This window comes from Aquarana catesbeiana, linkage group LG04 (genome assembly GCF_042186555.1).
Source record: "Aquarana catesbeiana isolate 2022-GZ linkage group LG04, ASM4218655v1, whole genome shotgun sequence".
NCBI lineage: Eukaryota > Metazoa > Chordata > Amphibia > Anura > Ranidae > Aquarana > Aquarana catesbeiana.
In genome coordinates this window covers 643,885,453-643,911,458 of record NC_133327.1, presented here as the reverse complement: position 1 = coordinate 643,911,458, position 26,006 = coordinate 643,885,453, and the positions used below count along the sequence as shown (strand labels likewise).

General features: G+C 44.2%; 1 protein-coding gene across 2 annotated transcripts in view; it reads left to right on the top strand.

Annotated features, from left to right (window-relative positions):
• The window catches only part of SERTAD4 (SERTA domain containing 4), an 82,465-nt gene extending 70,114 nt beyond the window's left edge, over positions 1 to 12,351 (top strand). For both annotated transcript variants that reach the window (XM_073628428.1, XM_073628429.1), the window contains exon 4: positions 11,563 to 12,351. In XM_073628428.1, the coding sequence (XP_073484529.1) occupies positions 11,563 to 12,288 (726 nt within the window). In that variant the 3' untranslated portion in view covers positions 12,289 to 12,351. The remainder of the gene's footprint in view (positions 1 to 11,562) is intronic.
• Positions 12,352 to 26,006: the final 13,655 nt, after the last annotated feature.

Below are 26,006 nucleotides of genomic sequence, written 5' to 3'. Positions count from 1 at the left end.
CATCATCAGTATGGTTGCCCAATTGTATCTGAGGTGTGCTACGTACAGAGTGCAGAGTTCAAGGATTATGCTACATCCAGAATGCAGAGTTCAGGAGTGCGTTACATACAGAGTGCAAAGCTTAGGGGTACACTGTTTACAGAGTTTAGGGTTTAGGGGTGCGCTATGTACAGAGTGCAGGGTTCATGAGTATGCAACGTATAGAGTGCAGAGTTCAGAATACACTACTTACAGAGTGCAGAGTTCAGGGGTACACTGTTTACAGAGTGTAGGGTTTAGGTGTGTGCTATGCACAGTGAGCAACCTCGAACCCCCCCCTCCCCAAAGCTTCCTTGCATCTCTACTCTCTCCTACCTGGCCTAGCTCTAGTACCTCCCTGTGTAGGCAGCTCTGCCTCGCCTTGCCGGGAGATCATTCTCTCTCTCAGATTCTGGAGATCTGTTCCTGGCGTGTCCTGTCATGAGTGCGTGCAGAGATTGGTTAGTTCTGGGAGCCGCTGAGAGCAAAGCTGTCCCTTGTAAACAGTAGAAAGTGGGAGGGGAGCGTGAGAGCCAGAGGTGGCGGAATGGAGTTCCACCACATTTCAGCTGCAAAACTGGGTGCAAGGGCCACATGACAAGGCCTTTTGGGCTGCATTTGGCCTGTGGGCCTTGTCATTGACATATGTGAGTTATGCAGTTTGCTGATCAGTTGCTTGATTACAAATCAAGCAAATAGAGGTGTTTAGAGAGAAAATGAAGGAAATGAAATTAACGGAATTGATCAGCAGATTGCACAGCTAGGCTCTACAGCATCCAGCGGCCAGCAGGTGCATGCATGTTTAAACGGATGCTGGGGATGTGTTCTTTCATACAGTACAGAAAGAGAATCCAAGAGTACTGTGTCGATTACAGGAGCCTGCCAGCCCCTCCAGTCACACTCAGAGCAAAGACCAACATACAGACCCAGCGATGACCTCATGGGGTCGCAAGAGGTATTTTACAAAAACAAAATGATTTGATTGAAAACTTTTAACTGCTTGTTGATTGGGTGAGGGAAACAAGGTAGGGTATTATATGCGTAAATTACACTTCAGCTTTAAGCTACCCCTAACTGTATCAAAATCCATGTTGTCAGAGTGGTGAACCTGAGTTGCCCATGCAGGGGAAAGAAACAGGTTCATTCAAAGAGAAACTGTCACCTTGTCCATTTAGGGCTAAGCGAAACATTCTTTTTTGCAAAGGGGCCCCCTGAATATTCCCTTTGCCAGTGCTCCCCTGCTGCTGCTTTCTCTGTCACAGCCAGGGGCGATGCCCAGTGCCTCTATGTATGGAGCAGCAAATTCCCAGTGCTGGCTGGTTTTATAGGCTAGTGGGAGCAATGACGTAACCCCCTTTGTCATGTGAAATTGCGTGGGCCTAGCGATTGGCTGCCAGTCTCCATGACCACCACATGGCACATGCTGTCCAATGTATGGAGGCACTGGGTATTGCCCTTGGCTTTATTAGAGGAAGCAGCAGCAGGGGAGTACTAACAAAAGGAGTATCAAGGAGTCTGGGTCCCCTTTTAAGCTGATGAAGATTAGGCCACCTTAGTGTCCAGGCATGGTTCAGGCATAAACAGAGAGTGTCACACTTCATGGTAAAGCAGGCTCTCAGTGTTGGGGACACCTATAGAACAGAGGACAGCACACAAAGGAAAGTGTAATAGGCAGGCAGTGGCCATTATAAAACTTTATTATTTTTTCCGTTAAGTGGCATTCCAATTGCTTGTGCGTGTCCATGACCACAACACAGCGAGCCTCTCTTCTCCCCTATTACGGCTGTTTAGTGATGAACAGCAGACTCCTGTTTTGGGAATGTTAACAGAAAAAGAAAATAATAAAACGCATCAAAGAATCAAATTACCAAGGCCTTTTCTTTTTCTATGACCTCAATGTTGGTGTGGCGGAAATGTTTTAGCGCTTGTCCCACCAGAACTGTCTCGATAGAAATGTTTCCATCTCATTCCGTGGCATGGTATGTGTAATTTTTGGCAATCCTCCACTCTCATAAAGTCCTCCGAGCCCAAGTTCTTCCCTGATAATTTCCAGAAGTCTTTGTCTGCTGCTCTCTGCAAGTACAATGACTTTTATAGCCTGTTTGGTTTATTCTACAGCGAGAGCGCTTCCATATGAAGAACACGCCTGTATGTAAAGGGAACCCGCGTGGATACAGATATGGGGCTGACATTGTTGACCTGTTTAAACGGTGTAGTCCACCTTTGGGAGTATTTTAATGTTACTCCCAGGGTGGAACATGGAACATGGTCGCAATTACCAACTACCCCACCCCTCAAACTGCCCCCACCTACACTTACTGAGTTTATGGGGTGCTTCTCTCTGGAGCGTCCTTCTGAATTTAGCGCAGCAGAGCTGCATCATCCATTCACAGATCCATTCTTAAATTTCTGTATATGCAAAGACTACAAATACCCTCTTCCATGCCAGAGAGAAACTCACAAATATGAATGGAGAACAAACATCTATGCACTTGTAGTCCAATGTTTACTTCATCGTTACAGATCTAGGGCAGGGATGTAGGTGTCTGTGAATTGCACTCGAGATGTACAGACCATGGTTGCAATGCTCTGTAGGCTTTATGTGCAAGTTCAGATTTATAAAAAAGCACACTATGCTGTTCCTTATGGGTAGAGCAGCTTATTATGCTCAACCTATCCCCAGCCAGGGAACCCTTTCAGTTTAAAGGAGAAGTATGGCCAAAGCTCTCTTGGCCATACTTCTCCTGTGGTTCACAGGAGTGCCCTTAGTTCTGCACTCCTGCGACCCAGATTCAGCTGACGGCAGGCTAAAGTCTGCTGTCGGCTGACATCACAGGGCCGGTCCAGGCTCCACAGCGTTCTTGACAACAATGTTGGGATCTGACCCACAGCTGGCTCAGCACAGGATGGTGCTCTTTCCTGTGGCACTAGGGGACGCTGGTCCCAACCGCTGCTCTGTCCCTACAATAGATCGGGAAGGAGCCATTGCTGACTGCAGAGGATTTGTAGAATCTTCTGTTTAACAAAAAGAGAGCCCTTGCTTGTAGGTGGGTTTTAGCACATTATACAGTGCCTTGAAAAAGTATTCATACCTCTTGAAATTTTTCATATTTTGTCATGTTTCAACCAAAAACTTAAATGTATTGTATTAGAATTTTATGTGATAGACCAACACAAAGCGGCACATAATTGTGAAGTGGAAGGAAAATAATAAATGGTTTTCCAAATTTTTAAAAAATAAATATGTGAAAAGTGTGGCATGCATTTGTATTCAGCCCCCTTTACTCTGATACCCCTATCTAAAATCTAGTGCAACCAATTGCCTATAAAAGTCACCTAATTAGTAAATAGAGTCCACCTGTGTGTAATTTAATCTCAGTATAAATACAGCTGTCCTGTGAAGCCCTCAGAGGTTTGTTAGAGAACCTTAGTGAACAAACAGCATCACGAAGGCCAAGGAACACACCAGACAGCTCAGGGATAAAGTTGTGAAGTTTAAAGCAGGGTTAGGTTATAAAAAAAATATCCCAAACTTTGAGCATCTCACAGAGCACTGTTCAATCCATCATCTGAAAATGGAAAGAGTATGGCACAACTGCAAACCTACCAAGACATGGCCGTCCACCTAAACTGACAGGCCGGGCAAGGAGAGCATTAATCAGAGAAGCAGCCAAGAGGCCCATGGTAACTCTGGAGGAGCTGAAGAGATCCACAGCTCAGGTATTAGAATCTGACCTTTATGGAAGAGTGACAAGAAGAAAGCCATTGTTGAAAGAAAGCCATAGGAAGTACCGTTTGCAGTTTGTGAGAAGCCATGTGGGGGACACAGCAAACATGTGGAAGAAGGTGCTCTGGTCAGATGAGACCAAAATTGAACTTTTTGGCCTAGAAGCAAAGCACTATGTGTGACGGAAAACTAACACTGCACATCACCCTGAACACACCATCCTCACCTTGAAACATGGTGGTGACAGCATCATGTGGTGGGGATGCTTTTCTTCAGCAGGGACAGGGAAGCTGGTCAGAGTTAATGGGAAGATGGATGGAGCCAAAAACGGCAATCTTAGAAGAAAACCTGTTAGAGTCTGCAAAAGACTGGGGCAGAGGTTCAACTTCTAGAAGGACAACAACCCTAAACATACAGCCAGAGCTATGATGGAATGGTTTAGATCAAAGCATATTCATTTGTTAGATTGGCCCAGTCAGACCTAAATCCAATTGAGAATCTGTGGCAAGATTTGAAAATTGCTGTTCACAGACGCTCTCCATCCAATCTGAGAGAGCTTGAGCTATTTTAGAATGTAGAATTTTAGAATTTAAGAATGGGCAAAAATGTCACTCTCTAGATATTCAAAGCTGGTAGAGACATCCCCAAAAAGATTTGCAGCTGTAATTGCAGCGAAAGGCGGTTCTACAAAGTAATGACTCAGGGGAGCTGAATACAAATGCACGCCACACTTTTCACATATTTATTTGTAAAAAATGTTAGAAAACGGTTTGTCATTTTCCTTCCACTTCACAATTATGTGCCACTTTGTGTTGGTCTATCTCACAAAATCCCAATAAAATAAATTTACATTTTTGGTTGTAACATGACAAAATGTGGAAAATGTCAAGGGGTGTGAATACTTTTTCAAGGCACTGTATATGTATATGTTTATGCCACAGCATAGTGTGCTTTTTGCTGAAGCTGAATTTACACTCTAATGCAAACATTTAATAAAAACACTTTTTTTTTATTAAGGTGCATTTACTACATTTTTGCAGGGAACGGCCAAATTTGAATCCATATATGGCCGTTCTCGCTCAACAGATCAGTGCATTTTGACAGTGGAAGAGTCCCCCCATCAGAATACAATGGCACAGCAGGGAGGATTCTTCAATGCACCCTGATTGTGTAAATGGGGGAATCTGTTTTTTTCTTTTTTTCAGCCCTCCGGGTAGCCATAGGGGCACGGGGCACCATTTAAAATACATATTTTAGGGTTGTAATGAAGTAAAAATTCCTGGATAGTTTGGGTTCAAAAGTATTTACTGTATAGGTGTTCTTAAAAATTGCAAAGCCTCTTTGTATAAAATATATGTATAGCATGCTCTTTATTGACAAAAAGCTGTGGAAAGTTGACCATTACACCTACAGTATATCAATTTGGTGGACATCCTGTTCTAAACTTTGGACGCTGGTCCCCTTTGCAGCTATAATGCCCTCAATTCTTCTGGGGAGGCTTTTCTAAAGATTCTGGAGTGTGTTTATGGGAATTTGTACCCATTCACCCAAAAGAATATTTTTTAGGTCGGGTAATATAGTCGGAGGAGAAGACCTAGCTTACTCTTTTCAATTCATCCTGAAGGTGTTCAGTAGAGTTGAGGACAGGTCTCTGTGTAGGTCACGTTCCTCCACACCAAACTAATCATCCCTGTCTTTATTGGGCTGGCGTTGTATACAGGGGCACAATCATGCTGGAACAGAAAAAAAACCTTCTCCAAACTGCTACCCCCAAAGTTGGAAGCTCGCTATTGTCTGAAAAGTCTTTTCGCAGAAAATAGGTGCAGGAACCCCCCCCCTCCAAGTCATCCTTTGTCTTCACCCCCTACCCACCTCTGAGCACCTTCCCTTGGCTCCACCTCCTACCCACCTCCAAGTACCACCTCTTTTAGAGAATACAGAACCAAGTATCATTTTGTGATGCTAATTAATTTGTATGGAATGTGTTAATGATAACTAGAAAAGCAATAAAACAAATCCCCTCCCGCAGCAACAACAAATCTTCCCCAACAACAAAAGATCCCAGCAGCAAAATACTTCTCCAACAACAACAGACCCACTCCAGCATCAATAGATCCCTTCAGCATCAATAGATCCCCCAGAAATAATAAATTCCCCCAGCAACAATAGATCCCCACATCAAAATACCCCCCAAGTAACAATAGATCGACCCCAGCAACAATAGACCCCCCACCAGCCAGCAACAATAGACCCCATCCTCAACAATATATCTCTCTGAGCAACAGTAGACCTCACCTGCAACAACAGTTCCCCCCGCAACAATAGAACCTCCAGCGCACCCCACCACCCCTTGCCATTACATATATTCAGTGTTGAAGGATGTCCCAGAACTGCGTTCCCGTTTTAAAAAGAATCTTGATTACCAGTAGCCTTCACTAAAAGCAAAAATCAGTCCATTCAAAAAACCTACATTTTTGCTTTGTTGCTGGCAAATCAAGTTGTAGCCACTTTATTGCCCAAGTATCCCCACCAGTATTCCCAGTTCCAATCTAGCTGCCATAGCCATCTCAAAGCCAATGAAGATAGAATCCAATCTACAGAAATATTATGACTAGGCCTTGAGAGCATTATATACAAAGAAAACTACAATAGACATGCCATGATATAGTGTCCTCAAAGCATTTCCCAGGGGCGTTGTATAGGTTTATTCTACAAAACACCATATATCTGTGAAAGACTAGCTGGATTCATAAAGAAAAGGCCAGGTTCACCTATTGATGTTTTGATGGCGTGTCCTATTAGTGAAGAAGATAAAAATTAATTTACATTTCTCAGTGGCTGCAATGGCACAGCCTGACTTTGATCAGTTATAATAGACAGGACCTGAAGGAATGCATAATTTATATACATGGCGTCTGTGTATCTACAAAAGACATCTCAGATTTCATATGGTATACTGTCGTCATAGCATATGAAGATATCCTGCTAAATTCCTTGATATGCACAAGAAAGAAACCACACGTTTATTTAATCATGTGCATGGTTGTTTTTTTATAAAGAAACCAAAGGAAATCTGTCACTTCCCTTTTTACCTTTTTCAGCCGGGGATCCTAAAATGTGCTGCTTTAGTGTCAGCATCGGGACCCCGAAGACAGTACCAAATCTGTCACTTCCCTTCTCATCTGGGTCGCCAGGGCTCCAAACATGTGCTGCATGGTGCCAGCATCTACTTTCTGAGGACACTACCAAATCTGTAATTTCCCTTCTCATCTGGGTCGCCAGGGCTCCAAACATGTGCTGCATGGTGCCAGCATCTACCTTCTGAGGACAGTACCAAATCTGTCACTTCCCTTCTCATCTGGGTCGCCAGGGCTCCAAACATGTGCTGCATGGTGCCAGCATCTACCTTCAGAGGACAGTACCAAATCTGTCACTTCCCTTCTCATCTGGGTCGCCAGGGCTCCAAACATATGCTGCATGGTGCCAGCATCTACTTTCTGAGGACACTACCAAATCTGTAATTTCCCTTCTCATCTGGGTCACCAGGGCCCCAAACATGTGCTGCATGGTGCCAGCATCTACCTTCTGAGGACAGTACCAAATCTGTCACTTCCCTTCTCATCTGGGTCAGCCGGGGCTTCAAACCTGTGCTGCATGGTGCCAGCATATACCTTCTGAGGACACTACCAAATCTGTCACTTCCCTTCTCATCTGGGTCGCCAGGGCTCCAAACATGTGCTGCATGGTGCCAGCATCTACTTTCTGAGGACAGTACCAAATCTGTCACTTCCCTTCTCATCTGGGTCAACCGGGGCTCAAAACCTGTGCTGCATGATGCCAGCATCTATCTTCTGAGGACAGTATCAAATCTGTCACTTCCCTTCTCATCTGGGTCAGCCGGGGCTCCAAACCTGTGCTGCATGGTGCCAGCATCTACCTTCTGAGGACAGTACCAAATCTGTCTCTTCCCTTCTCATCTGGGTCAGCCGGGGCTCCAAACCTGTGCTGCATGGTGCCAGCATCTACCTTCTGAGGACAGTACCAAATCTGTCTCTTCCCTTCTCATCTGGGTCAGCCGGGGCTCCAAACCTGTGCTGCATGGTGCCAGCATCTACCTTCTGAGGACAGTACCAAATCTGTCACTTCCCTTCTCATCTGGGTCAGCCGGGGCTCCAAACCTGTGCTGCATGGTGCCAGCATCTACCTTCTGAGGACAGTACCAAATCTGTCACTTCCCTCCTCATCTGGGTCAGCCGGGGCTTCAAACCCATGCTGCATGGTGCCAGCATCTATCTCCTGGGGACAGTACCAAATCTGTCACTTCCCTTCACATCTGGGTCTGCCAGGGTTCCAAGCATGTGCTGCATGGTGCCAGCATCTACCTTCTGGGGACAATACCAAATCTGTCACTTTCCTCCTCACCTGTGTCATCTGAGGCTCCTAGCATGTACAGCATGGTGTCAGCATCTGGCACCAAAGAACAGAACCAACTACTGAAACTGGTATTAAACCAAAAACCAAAGATGTAATATATCTTAATATATCTTACCAATTATTAGATGTGGAGGCTGTAGTAATATTCTTGTTTAGGCTTTTTCCCCTCTGTTTTGCCCTTGTGATCTGGCCAGTGACACACCCCCTATATTAGAGTCCCACCCACTCTGGATGAAAAGAATACAGCCATCACATCTATGAATTGGTATAATAAATGTTTGCTTTTGGGTATAATACTGCTTTAAAGCAGAACTCCAGCCAACATGAAAAAAAATAATAAATAAATAAAAATAAAAATGATTACCTAGCAAAAAAATAAAATAACAAAATGGGTAGCACAGTGGCTAAGTAGTTAGGACTTCCGCCTAGCAGCACTAGGGCCGTCTGTTCGAAACCCAACTACGGCACTACCTGCCTGGAGTTTCCATGTTCTCCCTGTGCCTGTGTGTGATACCTTCCACACTCTTAAGACATGCTGGTAGGTTAATTGGCTTTTGTCTAAATTGACCCTAGTATGTGTATGTATGAATGTGGGATAGGGACTTTAGATTGTAAGCCCCTTGAAGGCAGGGACTGATGTGAATGTACAATGTATATGTAAAGCACTGCATAAATTGACGGTGCTATATAAGTACCTGTAATGAATAAACCAGCTTTTCCTGCAGTATTAGAATTAACTTAGACCATTTTTCTGCTGCTAAATATCCTCAGTATGATGACCAACATAATTCAACCCACTTCCTGTGAGCCCAGGTTATCCTGGAACCACCTCAGCCTGCAACTGGGCAGTAAAAGGAGAAGCAGCACAATGATTGGTTAATCTCTATGTCAATCTGTTTTCTCCTTCTATCAGCATGCTTCTTGATTGTCAGCACATGAACTGATTGGATCCTTATGCTGCTTTTTTTACACTCCTTTCATACTCATACTGCTTTTTATTAATCACAGAGCTACATTAATTTGTGCCTTTGTACTTGTCTTAAAGTGTTACTAAACCCACAACCGTAAGATCAGTCTGTATATGCAGTAAAGCATGCTTGGTATACTCACTGTGGAACCTAAGAAGTAAATCTTCCACACTGTGTAAAAAGGCTGTTTAATCCTGTTTTCCCTGATCCTCCCATTCTTCAACTGTCCCCAAACCATCTCCTGATAAGACAGAGCTTTGGGGGCACTCTGCACATGCTCAGTTTGGTGTGTATTGCTAGTAAGTGTTTTGGAGTTTTTTCTTGGGAGAGTGCATTTGATCAGCACAGGGCCAATCAGCACTGTCCAGACAGAGAGTCAGGGTTCCTGCAGCCTCATAGGACAGAGTAGAATGAAGACTCCTCCTACAAGCTTTAACCAGACACTGATAGAAGTCATAAGATTGCTATATACTGCTGATGAGAAAAAGTATTTAGCAGTTTATATTTACTAAAATACTTGCATTTCAATGTTCAGTGTACTGTGGGAGACCGGATATAGTGAATGCAGGGTCCCGGGTTTAGTAACACTTTAAGCAGCCTTTCTCAACATTGATTTACATGGGTGATCCCCTAAAATAATATTCAGGTCTCTGGGAAGCTGATTACAAACTATTATACCTACAGCTCATGGAACATTAGCCACATCACATTGGTAGCCAGTAAGATAAGAGCTTCCTTGCAGTGGTGGTCAGTGACAAGAATCAGTTGTGTCGGTGCCAGAACTGTGTGAACACCATCAGGCAGGAGATCGATCCATCACCGCTCACAGATTAAGGAACCCATAGCAAACTCTAGAGGAACCCCAGGGCTCCGCGGAATCCTAGTTTAGAAAGGCTTGTCTAAAGTTTATTTTTAAGCTTTAGATCATGGGTACTCAACCTGTGGCATTCCAGCTGTTGCGGAACTACAAGTCCCATGAAGCATTCCAAGCTGCTGACAGTTACAAGCATGACCCCCAAAGGCAGAGGCATGATGGGACTTGTAGTTCTGCAACAGCTAGAGGGCCACAGGTTGAGCATCCATGCTTTAGATGTAGTAGGGAAGGGTTAGACCCTTTGTCAGGTAGTTATTGCAGTATGTATTCCTGCTATAAAGAGTAACCTCTGTGTTTGTCGTGGTGACCATCCTAAGTGAGATAAAAACGGAAATCGAAACAGTAGAAAATTGTATCAAATATTTAGCTTAATTTTCCTTTCCTGGTGCCAATCCATGGCAGAATACACGTAGTAGTATACCGGCATGTTGGCTCCAAGAAAGTTATCAGAGAAATAGCTGAAAAGAAATCATTCAATGGGGACAACTTTCTATGAAGAGAATTTAAAGGGGTTGTAAAGGTAATTTTTTTTTTTTTTTTAAATAACAATCATGTTACACTTACCTTCACTGTGCAGCTCGTTCTGCACAGAGTGGCCCCAAACCTGGTCTTCTGGGGTTCCTCGGCGGCTGTTTCAGCTCCTCCCTGCAAGAACTAACCACCTTAATGTGAGCTCCCTCGCATGGTGGTTAGTTCTTGCGGGCGCGCTCCCGTGATACAGCCGGTGGCTATAGCCGCTCACTGTATCACTCGGCCCCGCCCTCCGGCGCGCCGCGTCATTGGATGTGATTGACAGCAGCGCGAGCCAATGGCTGCGCTGCTTTCAATCCATCAACTGTAGCCAATCAGCGGCCAGGCTGAGCGGCTTAATGGATGTCGGGAGCGAGCGGCTGACTTTCGAGGTGTCAGGTAAGTAAAACGGGGGGGCTGGGGGCGGCGGTATTGTCGGAAGTTTTTTCACCTTAATGCATAGAATGCATTAAGGTGAAAAAAATTTTACCTTTACAACCCCTTTAATTTACTTTGGAAAGTTTTCCTCTTATTTCTTGTTGCATCTCCAGGACAGGAAGTGAAGGAAAATCTTCCCAGCCCAACACAGACAAAATAGGTTGATAGGTTTTTTAACAACTTCTTACTCATTTAAATATTAAAGCATCAGTTTTGGCATTACTTACATTTTAAGTTTTTTTTTTTTTAACTGTATTATTTTAAATAACTGTTTTTGGTTTTGATGCACAACCAGTGAGTCAGGACTCTGAATAGCTTCCCCCAGAAATTCCTGTGGTCACAGATGGTTATAAATAACATTCACTTTCTTAGAAAATCATTTTCATCATTTACAAATTCTGACATTGCTCTGCAAGCTTGTAAATATTTGGTCCATGAAGAACCCAACAGACTAAATGTCATACATTTTCTGACTCTGGCAGTTGTTATTGAGATGTTATCTGGCATTATGACCCTCAGGTTGCACACCTCTGGTTTAGATGACTTTATATGATACAGTGCCTTGTTTTGACTATGTTATTTTTTCCATTCAGAATGTATCTATCTTTGAGGAGAGGGCCCATGTTCTTTACATGTCCCTGGAGAAATTAAAATTCATTGATGATCCAGAAGTATTCCTGAGGAGGTCGGTCCTCATCAACAACTTGATGAAAAGGATTCATGGAGAGATCTTACTGCAGAACAACTGGTGTTTCTCAGCCTGCGCTCTGGGATCAACGCCGGCACAGGAGTGGTTTGTGCCCCAGGACTGCCCCTACCGCAAACGCCTTCGGATGGCCAAGGATGACAGTAGCCTTCAGACATGTTGTTTTTACCAGGAATGCGGGAGCCATTATCTAAACATCCCTTTTACTGTTAATGCAAATGGAGGGAATGCCTCAACTTCTTCTCTTTCCAGCAGTAATGTGTCCTTGCCAGGGTGCTCTCACCACTTGGATTACAACTCAGCAGAGGTGGCCTCCTACAGGAACAGCATCCAGGGGCCTTCATGTGGGGGTTTTATGACTAATTCCCGACTTCCTCATAAGCTAAACTTGCACGAGGACGAAACGGCGGAGGAAAAACGAGGCCTTCTCAGCTTAAGCTGTGATGGTGCAACCGGAAGTGGGGCTTCTGAACGCAGAGGTCGCATTTATGATTTTTTGGCAACTGGTTGCAACGACAAGTCTAGCATAAGTGAACCGTGGAAAAAATCTCTGCGGAAGAAAGAGGTTGCTCCGGGCAATAAACTGTGCTGTAATAAAGGGAACAAAATGTGAGCACTGTATTTTTTTTTTTTTTTTTTTGGAAATTCTGGTTTATGAATTTTTTTTTTTTTTATGTCACTTAAAAGTGAGGTTTCTGTTACGCAGTGGAAAAAAAAAAACACGTTTTTTTGTAGCTTTATATGGTGATGAAAATCCTTATGCGCAAGGGATTTCTAATATGGAAAATATTGTCAGTGTTTTTATTTGTGTTTTAAAAACCTTTAAAATCTGTTAAAAACAGATAAACAGTTATAATGTTTTACGGTACAGCCCACATCTTGGGCATATGAAATGAAGATGGTTTTTTAGTCTGATTCTGTGCCTCATTAAAGGGGGGGTTTCCACTCTACACTGCAGGATTCATGAGACTCATGCCATTGTTTACATTTTTCGTGGACCTATAGTGGTCATAAATGAAAAGCAATGATTTAAACCATCATTTGCAACAACTTGGTCCGTTTTCAGCAAAGGACGCTAAAAACGCCTGTGGGGTGACATTTCCTTGTTATTGCAGAGGAAGTTTTTAATCTTGCTGGATCATTTGCTTTTCTATGGAGAAGAGTGAAAGATCAGAAGTATCTGGAAAGCGTTGTATTGGTCCTTTCCACTCATACACTCATGTGAGGACAGGGACCCACTTGTTAAATAAGCTATAGTTCAATTTGTTGCCTACAGGTACACTTTAGGTACTTTCTGAGCTTGTAGATGCTGATAGGAAGTTAGAAGAGGGGAGATGTTAAGCAGTGATTAGCTTTTATGGTAAAGTGGAAATCCCCTTGAAAGGTCAAACCACCCAAAACTGGTAACTCAGTTAAGACTCTAGGAGACCCAACAGGGATGGCAGCCATTGTTCATAGACAGAACATTTCTCATTTGGTATTGTACTGAGTAATGTTGTGATATGTTTCCGCCACCATTGTTATAGGGTATTGGGGATTGGTCAACAATAGAAATGGGCTCAGTGAAAAAAATTTGTATAGGAGATCTCTTTTTAGGGGTCACAAGGGTTCTCCAAGTTTTCCTAATTGGCAGTATAGTTTTCAGTAGATGTTGGCAAGTTGATTACAAACTTCTTGTATCTCCCAGGGTCTCCAACCTGAGATCTGTTGATCAGTTCCTAGCTCCACCGCCTGCCATGGCCGTTGCGAGAGGGTCCTACTATTGCTGCTGAATTCTCTTGTTTTTTTACATTACAAGGAAAAAGAGTGGCACTACCTTGCTTCCCTTAGCCATGGTTGTGGTGGAGGGCAAGGGAAATGAGGAGACAGATACAACTCATCCACTTTCATTCATAAGTAAAGCATTGCTCTTTGGGGGGCTGCCCCTTTAGCAAGTGGACAAGGTACGTAACTATCCGGCATCTTCTTAAAACTGAGTAATCACTTTCAGGTGGATTTGCTCTTTAGAATATGACAAGTTGTTTTTGCACGCAGGCCTGGATGCCTGAATACACTCCCTAGATGTGTGTAGGGGAGCCTAGTATGACTATGGCGCTTCTCACATTATGGTCGCCTCTAGCCATAAGTAGGTTGTCTGGGGGCGCTAAACAAGCCTTTCCTAGGTGCATCTAAATCTCAAACTTTTGAGAGCTTTTTTTTTTTTTTTTTTTTTTTTTTTTTTTTTTTTTATACATTTTAGAGCATTGCAAATGTATTTCTTCTCCACCTGTCTTTATGCTGTAGTGACTTTAATTTCATCAGTAATATTTGCATTAAAATAAATATTGAGATGAAACAGTGGTCCTTTATTTCACTTCAAAATCATATGATATTAAAAAGTGATATATTAAGTAAAGGTCAGAATTTGGGGAATGTATTATTAAAAATCTGAATCTAAGCTGCACTCATAGTATAAGCAACTCTAAAATCAAGGTGGAATCTGAACTTACTGTTCTTTGGGTCCATTCTTGCATTTCAAAATGCCTACAGGGCCACTTTCACCCTCATCCTGCCAAGCCCAATTTTCAATGACAATTGCAACATTGTACCCATTTAACATTTTTATCATTTTTTTGAGACAGGTAGAGCTTTCTTTTGGTGGTATTTAATCACCACTGGGGTTTTTTTTTTTATTTTTGCAAAACAAATGAAATCAGACCAAAAATTTTAGAAAAAAAAAACTTTTTTCTTTGTTTCTGTTATGAAATTTTGCAAATAAGTCATTTTTCTCCTTCACTGATGTGCGCTGATGAGGCTGCACTGATGAGGCCGCACTGATGGGCACCAGTGAGGTGGCACTGATGGCCACTGATGAGGCGGCACTGATAAGTGGCATTGATGGGCATTGATAAAGAGGCACTGATGAGGCTGCACTGATGGGTACTGATGAGGCCGCACTGATTGGCACTGATGACGCTGCACTGATGGGCACCAATGAGGTGGCACTGATGGCCACTGATGAGGCGGCACTGATAAGTGGCATTGATGGGCATTGATAAAGAGGCACTGATGGGCACTGATGGTCACTGATATGCTGCACTGATGGGTAATGATATGCTGCCCTGGTGGGCACTGATATGATGCACTGATGGGGCTGCACTGATAATCAGGGCACTGAGAATCAGTGCCCTGATTATCAGTGTAAATGTCCCCTGTCACAAGAAAGCCGGTTATTGGCATTCTTTACCTGACCCTTCGCACTGCTAGACTAGTCCCTGCAGCCTCATCTCCCCCAATGTTCCAGCTATCTAAGGTTCTCTAGTGTTATTAAGACTGATGAAGGGTTCCCTTCCCTCCCAGGAACAGTCCGCTTCTAGAGCATGGGTGAGTGGAAGATCAGATAAAAGAAGTGACAGAAACAAGAAGTTAGCTCTTGCAGTGCAGGTGAAGCCCCACTGTCAGGAAGGACTTTTACTTTTCCCATTGTTGGCCTTTAAACTGTATAAAGCCAAAACTTTTTTTAGTTTTAAATTGTAGAGGAATTAGAACCACGGTCAGGTTTTTTTTAGTATTCTCCATGTTGCATCTCTATTTGTCCTGGTGACTCCTATCTTCAGGACTGAAAGTGGTGGGAAAATCTCATAATTTTGTTTGCCACTGGAACAGGAGGGAAGGGAAATCTTCCAGTGTAAAAGTGACCACTACTTATAAAGGGATTTCTAACTTAGTGTTGTGTCTACAAAGTAAAAGTGAAGATAAATCCCCCCAATGGGACACAAGGCAAAAAAAAAAAAAAATCCAATATGTTGACATTTTCTACACTATTCAAAATAAAAGGTTTACATTTAGATATACTTTAAATCAGTATTTCTCAACCTTTCTTTAGTCGTGGCACCCTTTAAAAGTATTCATAACCCCAAGGCTCCCAGTCTAAAAAACGTAAATGTTATCAATGGGAAACCTGATCCTAAGAAATCACTACACATAAGAAGCCTCCCTTCACATCAGAGGTTCTCCCATCACATCAGAGCCCCCCTTTTATATCAGAGTCCCCCCTTCATATAAGAGGCCCCCCATCACATCAGAGGGCTCCCTTCATATCAGTGCCCCCCATTACATCAGAGCCCCCCCCTTCATATCATAGTCACCCCTTCATGTCAGAGGTCCCCCCATCACATTAGAGTCCTCCCTATACATCAGAAGCCCCCTATACATGACAGCCCCTATCACATCAGAGGCCCCCTATGCATGAGTCACTCCATCACATCACTTTGGAGTCCTCCCATAATATCAGAGTAACCCCATCATAGAGCTACACAGTCCCATCTTCACATCAGAGCCCTACCTTTTGGCTGCAGCAGCATGGCAGAGAACAGGAGCTGGAGGTGCTCTGGAGGAGGCGGACTTTCATCTTCTCCTAAATGCTGGAGGTGGCCCAGAATGGTGACTGCCCTGGATCAAAGCCATGCATTGCCATGGTGCAGACAAGACCTCCACCATGACCAAAGTCCTGGCCCTACAGCCAGCGGTGTATTAAGGTTTTGTGCTGCCCTAGGCCCATCTAAACTTGCGCACCCCCTAATTTAAATATGACCCACCCCTTCCTGCCAAGGCCACACTCCTTCCTTTTTAAGACCCGTCCTGTCATCTTCATGGAAGGAGGACAAAGGGATGCCATGGGAGCGGGACAGAGGGACGCCATGGGAAGAGGACAGAGGGACGCCATGGGAAGAGGACAGAGGGACGCCATGGGAAGAGGACAGAGGGACGCCATGGGAAGAGGACAGAGGGACGCCATGGGAAGAGGACAGAGGGACGCCATGGGAAGAGGACAGAGGGACGCCATGGGAAGAGGACAGAGGGACGCAGTGGGAAGAGGACAGAGGGACACCATGGGATGCCGTGGGAAGAGGACAGAGGGACATTGTGGGTGAAGGACAGAGGTATCCCATGGGAAGAGGACAGAAGGATGCCGTGGGAGAAGGACAGAGGGATGCTGTGGGAGGAGGACAGAGGGATGCTGTGGGAGGAGGACAGAGGTATGCCGTGGGAAGAGTACAGAGGGATGCTGTGGGAAAAGGACAGAGGTATACAGTGGGAAGAGGACAGAGGGATGCTGTGGGACGAGGACAGAGGGATGCCGTGGGAAGAGGACAGAGGTATGCCGTGGGAAGAGGACAGAGGGATGCTGTGGGAAGAGGACAGAGGGATTCTGTGGGAAAAAGACAGAGGTATACAGTGGGAAGAGGACAGAGGGATGCTGTGGAAAGAGGACAGAGAGATGCTGTGGGAAGAGGACAGAAGGACGTCGTGGGAGAAGGACAGAGGGATGCTGTGGGAGGAGGACAGAGGTATGCCGTGGGAAAAGGGACAGAGGGATTCTGTGGGAAGAGGACAGAGGGATGCTGTGGGAAAAGGACAGAGGTATACAGTGGGAAGAGGACAGAGGGATGCTGTGGAAAGAGGACAGAGGGATGCTGTGGGACGAGGACAGAGGGATGCTGTGGGACGAGGACAGAGGGATGCTGTGGAAAGAGGACAGAGGGATGCTGTGGGAAGAAGACAGAGGGATACCGTGGGAGAAGGACACAGGGATGCTGTTGGACGAGGACAGAGAGATGCTGTGGGAAGAGGACAGAGGGATGCCGAGGGATGAGGATAGATGGGCGCTGTGTGATGAGGACGGATTGACGCCGTGGGAAGAGGACAGAGGGACACCGCGAGGAGGGGACAGAGGGACGCCATCGGAGGGGGACAGAGGGACGATGCAGGGAGGGACGTCACGGGCTGAGGACAGAGAGGGACGCGGCATCTTTTAATTTGGGGGGAGGGGGGGTAAAGGGACATGTTCTGTGGGGTGCTTTGGGAGGGGAGAGGACATGTGCTAGTGGGGGGGAATCAGACCCCCCACTAGCACATATCCTCTCCCCTCCCAAAACACCCCCCGCACATATCCGCTTACCCCCCTTCCTTCCCAACGCTCCATGTGTGCATCTGTTATCTTCTCCCCCCCTCCCCCTTCCTGGTTACTGTTTCCCCCTGCACTGTAAACTGTACAGTACACAGACCTCAGACAAGCAGCGCGGCTCTCTCACTGAAGTTGTGTCCCTCCTCTGTGGCTCCTCCTCCTCCTGGCTGTGTGCACTAGAACATTGGTGTGGAGGAGGAGCCGAGCAGTGTGTGTCAGCGGGGAGAGAGGTGTTGACTGGTACGGAAAGCCGATCGCCGCTTGCGGGACCCCAGGCAGCAGATGTCCCGGTCGCGCGGGGGGGGGCACTTTTTTGCCGTCCCCCGCAAAGTGCCGCCCTAGGCCTGGGCCTTGTCAGACTAGGCCAAGACACAGCACTGCCTACAGCATCCACTGGTTGTTTTGGTGCTGGCAGCCAGCCTGCTTGCACCATGGCAACTCATAACACTGATCTCTGGGCAAACTCTGCGCTCGTGACACCCCAGGGGAACCCAAACTGCATCCTGGTTGAGAAACACTCTTCTAAATGAATGGAGATATAAAAAAGTTAAAAAAGAAATAAAAAAGCTTACTTTTCCCATCTCAACTCAACTGAATTATCCTGTCTAATAGTTTGAGTTAAAAACAGGGGTTTAGTTTGCATACATTTGCAAATACATGCATAGGCTACAGAGCAGCTCCAAGGCACCTCAATATTTCTGCATTCCTAACTCTTGTAAATTTATGGGAGCCTCCATAGTAGAAGCACAAGCATTCTAATTGGTAGATAAAGGGCAGGTGAGCTTGAAAGTAGCCCATCCCTCCTTAACTGCTTCAGCACCGGAAAATTTTACCCCCTTCCTGACCAGAGCACTTTTTGCAATTCGGCACTGCGTCGCTTTAACTGACAATTGTGCAGTCATGCGACGTTGCACCCAAACAAAATTGATGTCCTTTTTTTCCCCACAAATAGAGCTTTCTTTTGGTGGTATTTGATCACCTCTGCGGTTTTTATTTTTTGCAGTATAAACAAAAAAGAGCGACAATTTTGAAAAAAAGCAATATTTTTTACTTTTTGCTATAATAAATATCCCCCAAGAACGATATAAAAAAAAATAATTTTTTCCTCAGTTTAGGCCAATATGTATTCTTCTACATATTTGTGGTAAAGAAAAATTGCAATAAGCGTATATTGATTGGTTTCCGCAAAAGTTATAGCGTCTACAAAATAGGGGATAGTTTTATGGAATTTTTATTACTATTTTTTTTTTATTAGTAATGGCGGCGATCTGTGATTTTTATCGTGACTGCAACATTATAGCAGACACATCGGACACTTTTTACACTATTTGGGGACCATTGTCATTTATACAGCGATCAGTGCTATAAAAACGCACTGATTACTGTGTAAATGACACTGGCAGGGAAGGGGTTAAACAGTAGGGTGCGATCAAGGGTTTAAGTGTGTCCTAGGGAGTGATTCTAACAGTGGGGGATGGGCTACCACTCACATGACAGCAATCACTGCTCCCAATGACAGAGAGCAGTGATCTCTGTCATTCACTAGGCAGAATGGGGAAATGCCTTGTTTACATCTCCCCATTCTATGGCTCCCTGACACGATCGCCGGGACACCGACAGACATCGAGTCCGCGGGTCCCGCTAGCCCCACCAATTAAAGGGGACATCCAGGTATGCCCATTTGCCCACCGCTGCCATTGTGCCGACATATATCCAGCAAATAGCACAATGGCAGCATAGGTGTCCAGTGTGTCTGATCCGGTCCACCTGTTTTTTAGGCGGACCTGATCGAAAGGTTCATGCATTCCCATGGATCGGCAGATGTAAGTGGACTTGTGTCCGTTTACACCCACCTACCTTCTGATCCGTTCAGGCCAGCCAAAAAAAAAAAATGGAGGAGGATTGCGTTCTCTTGAGTTTGTAAGGACCGGATCGGAAGTAGCTGGGTGTAAACGGACAGCAGAGTCTGTTTTCTCCCGGCCACCCATAGACCAAAGTGGAGTCTTTCCGTATCCACTCTGCAGAAATGGTAGACACGGATCTGTCATCCACCCCATTCTGCTCCGATAAGCTGACAGTTTCCTTGCTGATCAGAACAGAAGGAGCCCGTGTAAAAGGGTCCTATGCTTGTATTAAGAAACACTTGCTGTTTGCTTATATTAGAGGGCTGGTAGGCTGCCAAGATCCACTCTCAAATAAAAACACAGTGCCTGTATTGTGAATTTGAAAAGTAATTTCTCCGCAATGCTTATAGATGCAGAGATGAATGAAGGCTTGTTTTATAAAGTGCCATTACTGCTCCTTCAAAATATGCAAATATGTGCATGATCTGGGTACAGGGTCACTTTAAGAGCTCATTCACACAGACACAGAGGCCAATACAGTAGTGTGCAAGGTTTGTTTGTTTATGTGTCTGGAGCAGTGTGGAGCTGCATGCAGGCAACCTGTATTAGTCAATGGAGATGCAGTTGCTGGATGGACTCAACAGGACGCCCCAATTTGACAGGTTTGTAGGGATACGGCGTTGGGGCCATGCACCAGTCCCTGCATGCCTATCAGACTTATCAGTGAGTCCGTACAGCTGATGCAACTCTGCATGCAGCTTCACACTGCTCCAGAGGCATAAACAAACAACTTTTGCTTGCTGGATGGACCTCTGCAAGGCACAATTGATTTCTATGTGCTGTGTTCACACTACAATGTTGTGGTGATATGTGGTACAGAAAAATGCAGACATGCTGCATTTTTCTACAGCACATTGGACAACGCCACAGGTCACCACAGTGCAATGTACTGCAGGGTGGAGACTTGATTGCAGTGTAATTGTGCACTCAAAAGAGTTTTTAAAAAAAATTTGAACAGTTCAATGTGCTGAAACAGGGATTCTAAACTTTTCAAACGCTGTTTTTTAGTACTGCCTTTGTCCCCATTGAAGATATTTCCATCACAACATTCCTCACTGTAAAAAAAAGTGTTGCACAGTGCACTAAAAACAAACAAAAAAAAAACATTATTTCCCAAAACTCGTTAAAACCTGCAAATATTGAATACAAATATTGATTAAAAGTGCCAAAAGTGTCCATAGAAAACCCCAAAACCAAAGATATTCCTGTATTAAACATGCAAACTCTTTGTATCTTTCAGAATGTGCCAATAGCATCCACCAACACCCAAGAAATGATAAAGGTGCCCCGACAACAGTGACCCCTTTATCCAGAGCGGTCAGCATAAGCTCAATAATAGTAACCTGTGGTAGTGTACACTGGGATGGACATCTGTAGCCTTCTCCAGATCTCCATTGGCTCAAATCCATCTGGGAAAAAAAAGGATAAATGCTCCTCATGGTATACTATGTTAAAAATTAAATGTATTGCATTAAAAAAACACTTACATAAGTATATGGATAATGCACATTGCAAAAAAATCCTGGCTGATAATTAAATTGTAATTCCAGTTTCCTTCCAGTACGTGATGACATCACTAGGAGGCTCCTACCAGCGCATTTCGTCATCAAAAGGTGCTTTAGAATATGGCCTTTTGATGGCGAAACGTGTCAGCTGGAGCCTCCTAGGCATCACGTATCGGAAGCGAACCGGAATTACAATTCAATTATCGGCCAGGATTTTTTTGTAACGCGCATTGTCCATATACTTATGCAAGTGATATTATAATGCAATACATTACATTTTTTTATGTACTACACCATGAGGAGTGTTTATCCTTTTGTTTCTACATGGAGTTGAGCCAATAGAGATCTGGAGAAAGCAACTCTGTGCTGGGTATAGATATCCATCATAAAGGAGAGGTGTCACTGCCTTGGGTTAATATTTTTGAGCTTATGCTGACCACTCGGGAATAAGGGGGTAATTGTGGTTTGGGTAAGCCTGCACCTTTATCATTTCTTGGGTGTTGGTAGATGTAATTGGCACATTTTGAAAACTACGCAGAGTTTGGAATGATGCACGTTTAATACAGGACTTTCTTTGGTTTTGGGATTTTCCATGGACACCTTTTTTCACTTTTAATCAATGTTTGTATTTAATATTTGCACTTTATTTAATTTCTCTCAGTTTTTATGAGTTTTAAGGCCCCTTTCACACGGGCACCTATGTGAAGCGGGATCCGCTTTATCGGCGGGGGATCTCTCCGCTTACTTTGCCGACTGCCTGTCCGTTTCCATCTGATGCCATCCGATCCAACAGATGGATGGAGAATAGGTCCCCCATCCGTCTGTTTCTTGATGGACAGCATCGGATTGGATGGCGGCAGGTGTCAGCAGACATTTCCGTTGACATCCGCCGCTCCATAGAAGAGACTGGAGGGTCCGATCAGGTTCTCCTGGCAAACTGACAGGTGGATCTGATCGGATCACCCGTGTGAAAGTAGCCTAATAAAATAATGTGTTTTTTTTTTTTTTTCGCGCAATATTATTATTTACAGTTTGATCAAAAAAGGGATATCTTCTATTAGTGGGGTTGCAGCTTCACTTTGTGCACTATTTGTGTGGTTTCCAGTTATTTTCATATATTAACACTCCTCATTGCCCTGCAAAATGGACTCCTTGCCAAAAGGGAACGTTTTAACGTGCAGGCCCTAAGGCTTCCCAACTTTATTCAAAACAAAAAAAAGTTTTATATGAATCCTCTCTCAGAGTATTGGCATGCATGGTTCACATTGAAAAAAACAAATTTTCCTAGAAAATATACACGCACTCCCTGTGAGTTCCATTATTTTGGACAGGATCCTTTGTCTTATAAGGAAGTGTTATATGTGATTATATTTAAACTCGTTCGTGGAAGGAAAAAAAAAAAATCTGTGACTCTCCTCACACAAAGCTCGGCGAGTGTTATGTCGCTGCAGGATGTAAGTTTGCCTGGTGATGATTTGTGGTTTCACTTAACACACACAACTCTTTGTTGATGCCTGCCTGGAATCGGCTATTATATAAACCACGCCATGGCTTTATGTTTTCAACTTTCCTTTAAAACTAACCAGACGCCCTTCGAAGCAATTGATGTATGCAATCTTAAAGGGCCAGTCCATCCCCACAATAATAATTTATTTATAGGTGGTCGAGTCTAGAAAACAGTTAACATAAAGAGGGAGACGGCCTCATATATTTTGCGGTGAGTTTGTAGACCTCAAGCTCAGAGGTCTTACCATCAAGGCTGGCTCACATGTATGCTCTTGTGGTAACGTGCAATAAAATTACGCTTTTATGTAGATTTTTACATATGCCAACACACTCTTTTAATATGGGCCGATGTTCATTTTAATGTACGTCAGTGCGTTTTTGTTTTTTTTTTGTGTGTTTGTATAAAAGGTTACAATGGAGTTAATTTTAACACACAGAATCCTGAGAGACTTAAAGGGCAACCCCACTTTTGTGGGGAAAAAAATAGCAAATAAAAATAATTAAGGGGGTTATTTAAGAAAGACAAATCCACTTTGCACTACAAGTGCAAACTACAGGTGCAAAGTGCACTTGAAATTGCACTGAAAATGCACTTGGAAGTGCAGTCGCTGTAGATCCGAGGGGGACATGCAAGGATAATAAAAAAACAGCATTTTAGCTTGCACATGATTGGATGATAAAATCAGCAGAGCCTCCCCTCATTTCAGATCTACCCTTCAGATTTGCAGTGACTGCACTTCTAAGTGCACTTTCAGTGCAATTTCAAATGCTCTTTGCACTTTTAGTGCAAAGGGGATTTGCCTTTCTTAAATAACCCCAGATACTTTTTTTATTTGCACTAACATACAATTTTTCAGGACAAGCTTTCGGGGTATGTCCCCTTACCCCGAAAGCTTGTCCTGAAAAATTGTATGTTAGTGCAAATAAAAAAAGTATCACGGACAGTACTCAATTTTCTCTGTCACAATTGCACTAATACGGCTACAATCAAATCAAGTTTAAATAACCCCCATAGTGTAAACATTTGCTATACTAGCCACACTGCAATTTTTATTAAAAATGACCTTTCCTTTTTTAATCTGCAGCTCTGTAATTTTATGTATAATGCAATATGACTACCTGGAGGTGTTCTGTGCACAGATTGTGTATAGAACTTTCCCTGAAATGTAATTTCCTGCTTGTGTGATTGGCTGCAGTAAGATACAAGTCAGATTTTGAGCATCCTCTGCACCAAAAATGTCATAATTGGTGAGATACTCCCAAAGGGAAATCAAGTCTAAAGCAATGCAAACCCTTCCACTTCCCTCATTAGAGCCCTACAATTTCAGCAGCTGTTTGATAATTATACCATCACTCCTATACAGATTCACTGTGCACATGGACACAGACAAACAAACAGCTATTTCTTCAGAACAACAAAAGGTAGGAATCCGCAAGAAAGTTTGTTAAAGGAGAAGTACAGCCAAAGCTCATTTGGCTGTACTGCTCCCGTGAATCACAGAAGTGCAGTTTGGTTTGCACTCCTGTGACCCGTTTTCGGCAGACAGTGGGCTGAAACCTGCTGTCAGCTGACATCACAGAACCAGTCCAGGCTCGGGAAGGATCGCGACCATGTGGTTGAGGTCCGCCCAGAACCCTCTACCGGCACCCGGCTCAGCCTCTCAGCAAGCCGCTGAGACCCTGAATCAGCCACTCCCGCTCCCCCCCGCCCTACAGCCCAGCACTCCAGTGAGCGTGGGGGGGGGGGGCAGAGCAGAGAGCTGGTCGATCAGGTCTCAGGACACGTTTCCTGATTGGCGGGGAGGAGAATCAGGAAGACAAAAGCAAATATTAATTCGCTATGTCACACAACCAAGTGGGTTCAGGGTGCAGTGGTCTTTGCCCCAAGCCCACCCTTTTTTGAAGCCAATTAGAGCCTCAGGCTCTAATCATGTACTTCAAATGTAGATTAGAGGTCCGGCGCATGGTTTAGGTGGGCAGCGCCCCTGCACCCCATATAGACAAGCCGCCACTATTTCAGTCAAAAGTGCAACTTTAGAGCAGCCAAAAGAAAAATGTATTCCTCAGGCTGTAACCTTGCAATACATCAGTCACACAATACAGCTCACTGCTCCAGGTTAGCATTGCTTTGCCTTACAACAGGATTGTTAAATGTCCCCCACAGTGTTGTTACTTCAAAGAGGAAGATAAGAGCACACTATATTTCTGGCATATCAACAATTATGTTTCTGTACTTGGCTTGTTGAAAACTGATAAATCATTAAAAAATAAAAAGATTTTTTTCATTTTGCCTTAAAGTGGAACTTTAGTCAGAAAATGAAGTCCCGCTAGATCACTTCAGGCTGGCCCTTTTGCATGTATAGCTATGTAAAACATTAAAAATAAGTGTCTATACTGTTTAAAGCAGAGTTCCACCCATAATTTAATCTTTGTTTCAATGGCTACAGTCCCGCAAGTCTAACAACATTTGGCTTTTTTTTTCTAGATCTATGTACCTTGTAGTCTTGTGTTTTCTTCCTCCTTCGGCACCGCGGTGAGCTACGTCATATCCAGCAGCGCCTCTGCTCCTGGGAGATTTGTGTCACCATTCCCAGGAGTCAGAGGACATCACCCCATGATTGCATTGCGTTATTTCCCAACAGGAAATTATGTGATGCAAGGCGGATCTAATTGATTGATTGATTAGCTTTGTTGCCATAATAATGTAGCGGGCACTTCCTCCGATACCCCCCGTAGTGGTAGTAACCGGATACAATCCCTGCGCTATGCCCTGTGTGTAATGCAAATGTGCGAGATCGGGAGGTGCTTGCTGGATAGCCAGCAGCACCTTATCCCAGAAAAGAGTCCTAGTGGGCTTCACATGCCCACAATCAAGATGGAAGAGCTCAGCAAGGAGAAAACAAAGGTTAGTTTAAAAAAAAACATGTAAAAGAACGTCGGATTTAGTATTAACATCCTTTAGAGAATTAAATTAATACCAGCAGATGCCTTAAAAAAAAATATGTTGGTGGAACTTCACTTTAAAATCCAGCAATACACTGTCTTATCCTGCTCTACACATACTCAGTTGCTCTCTATTTTTAGGCACTGTGCCGAATTTGTAGAGGCCGATCTGGGGAACCGGAGCAGCTGAAAGTAGACAGATGTCACAGCAAACAGGCTGGATAAGCAGGATGCAGGGTCAGTCAAGCTGGGTCAATAACAGATAGGTAGAGCAAGAATGGACAGCAGAAAAATAGTTGGGTCACAGGCCAGTGTCAGCAACAGAAAGCGGATAAGGCCGGAGCAGGAGGCAGATGGAGAATCTGGGGACAAGCTGAGGTCAGGGCAGGGAGCAGATAAGCGTGGTCAGGAGCACGCCAGGTCAAGATCAGAGGTCAGGCACAGGAATCAGGAACAAGCACACAGAATGCTGTAGACCAAACAGCGAATAGCCAGTGCAGTAGCCCCATTTAAATAGGCCGTTTAG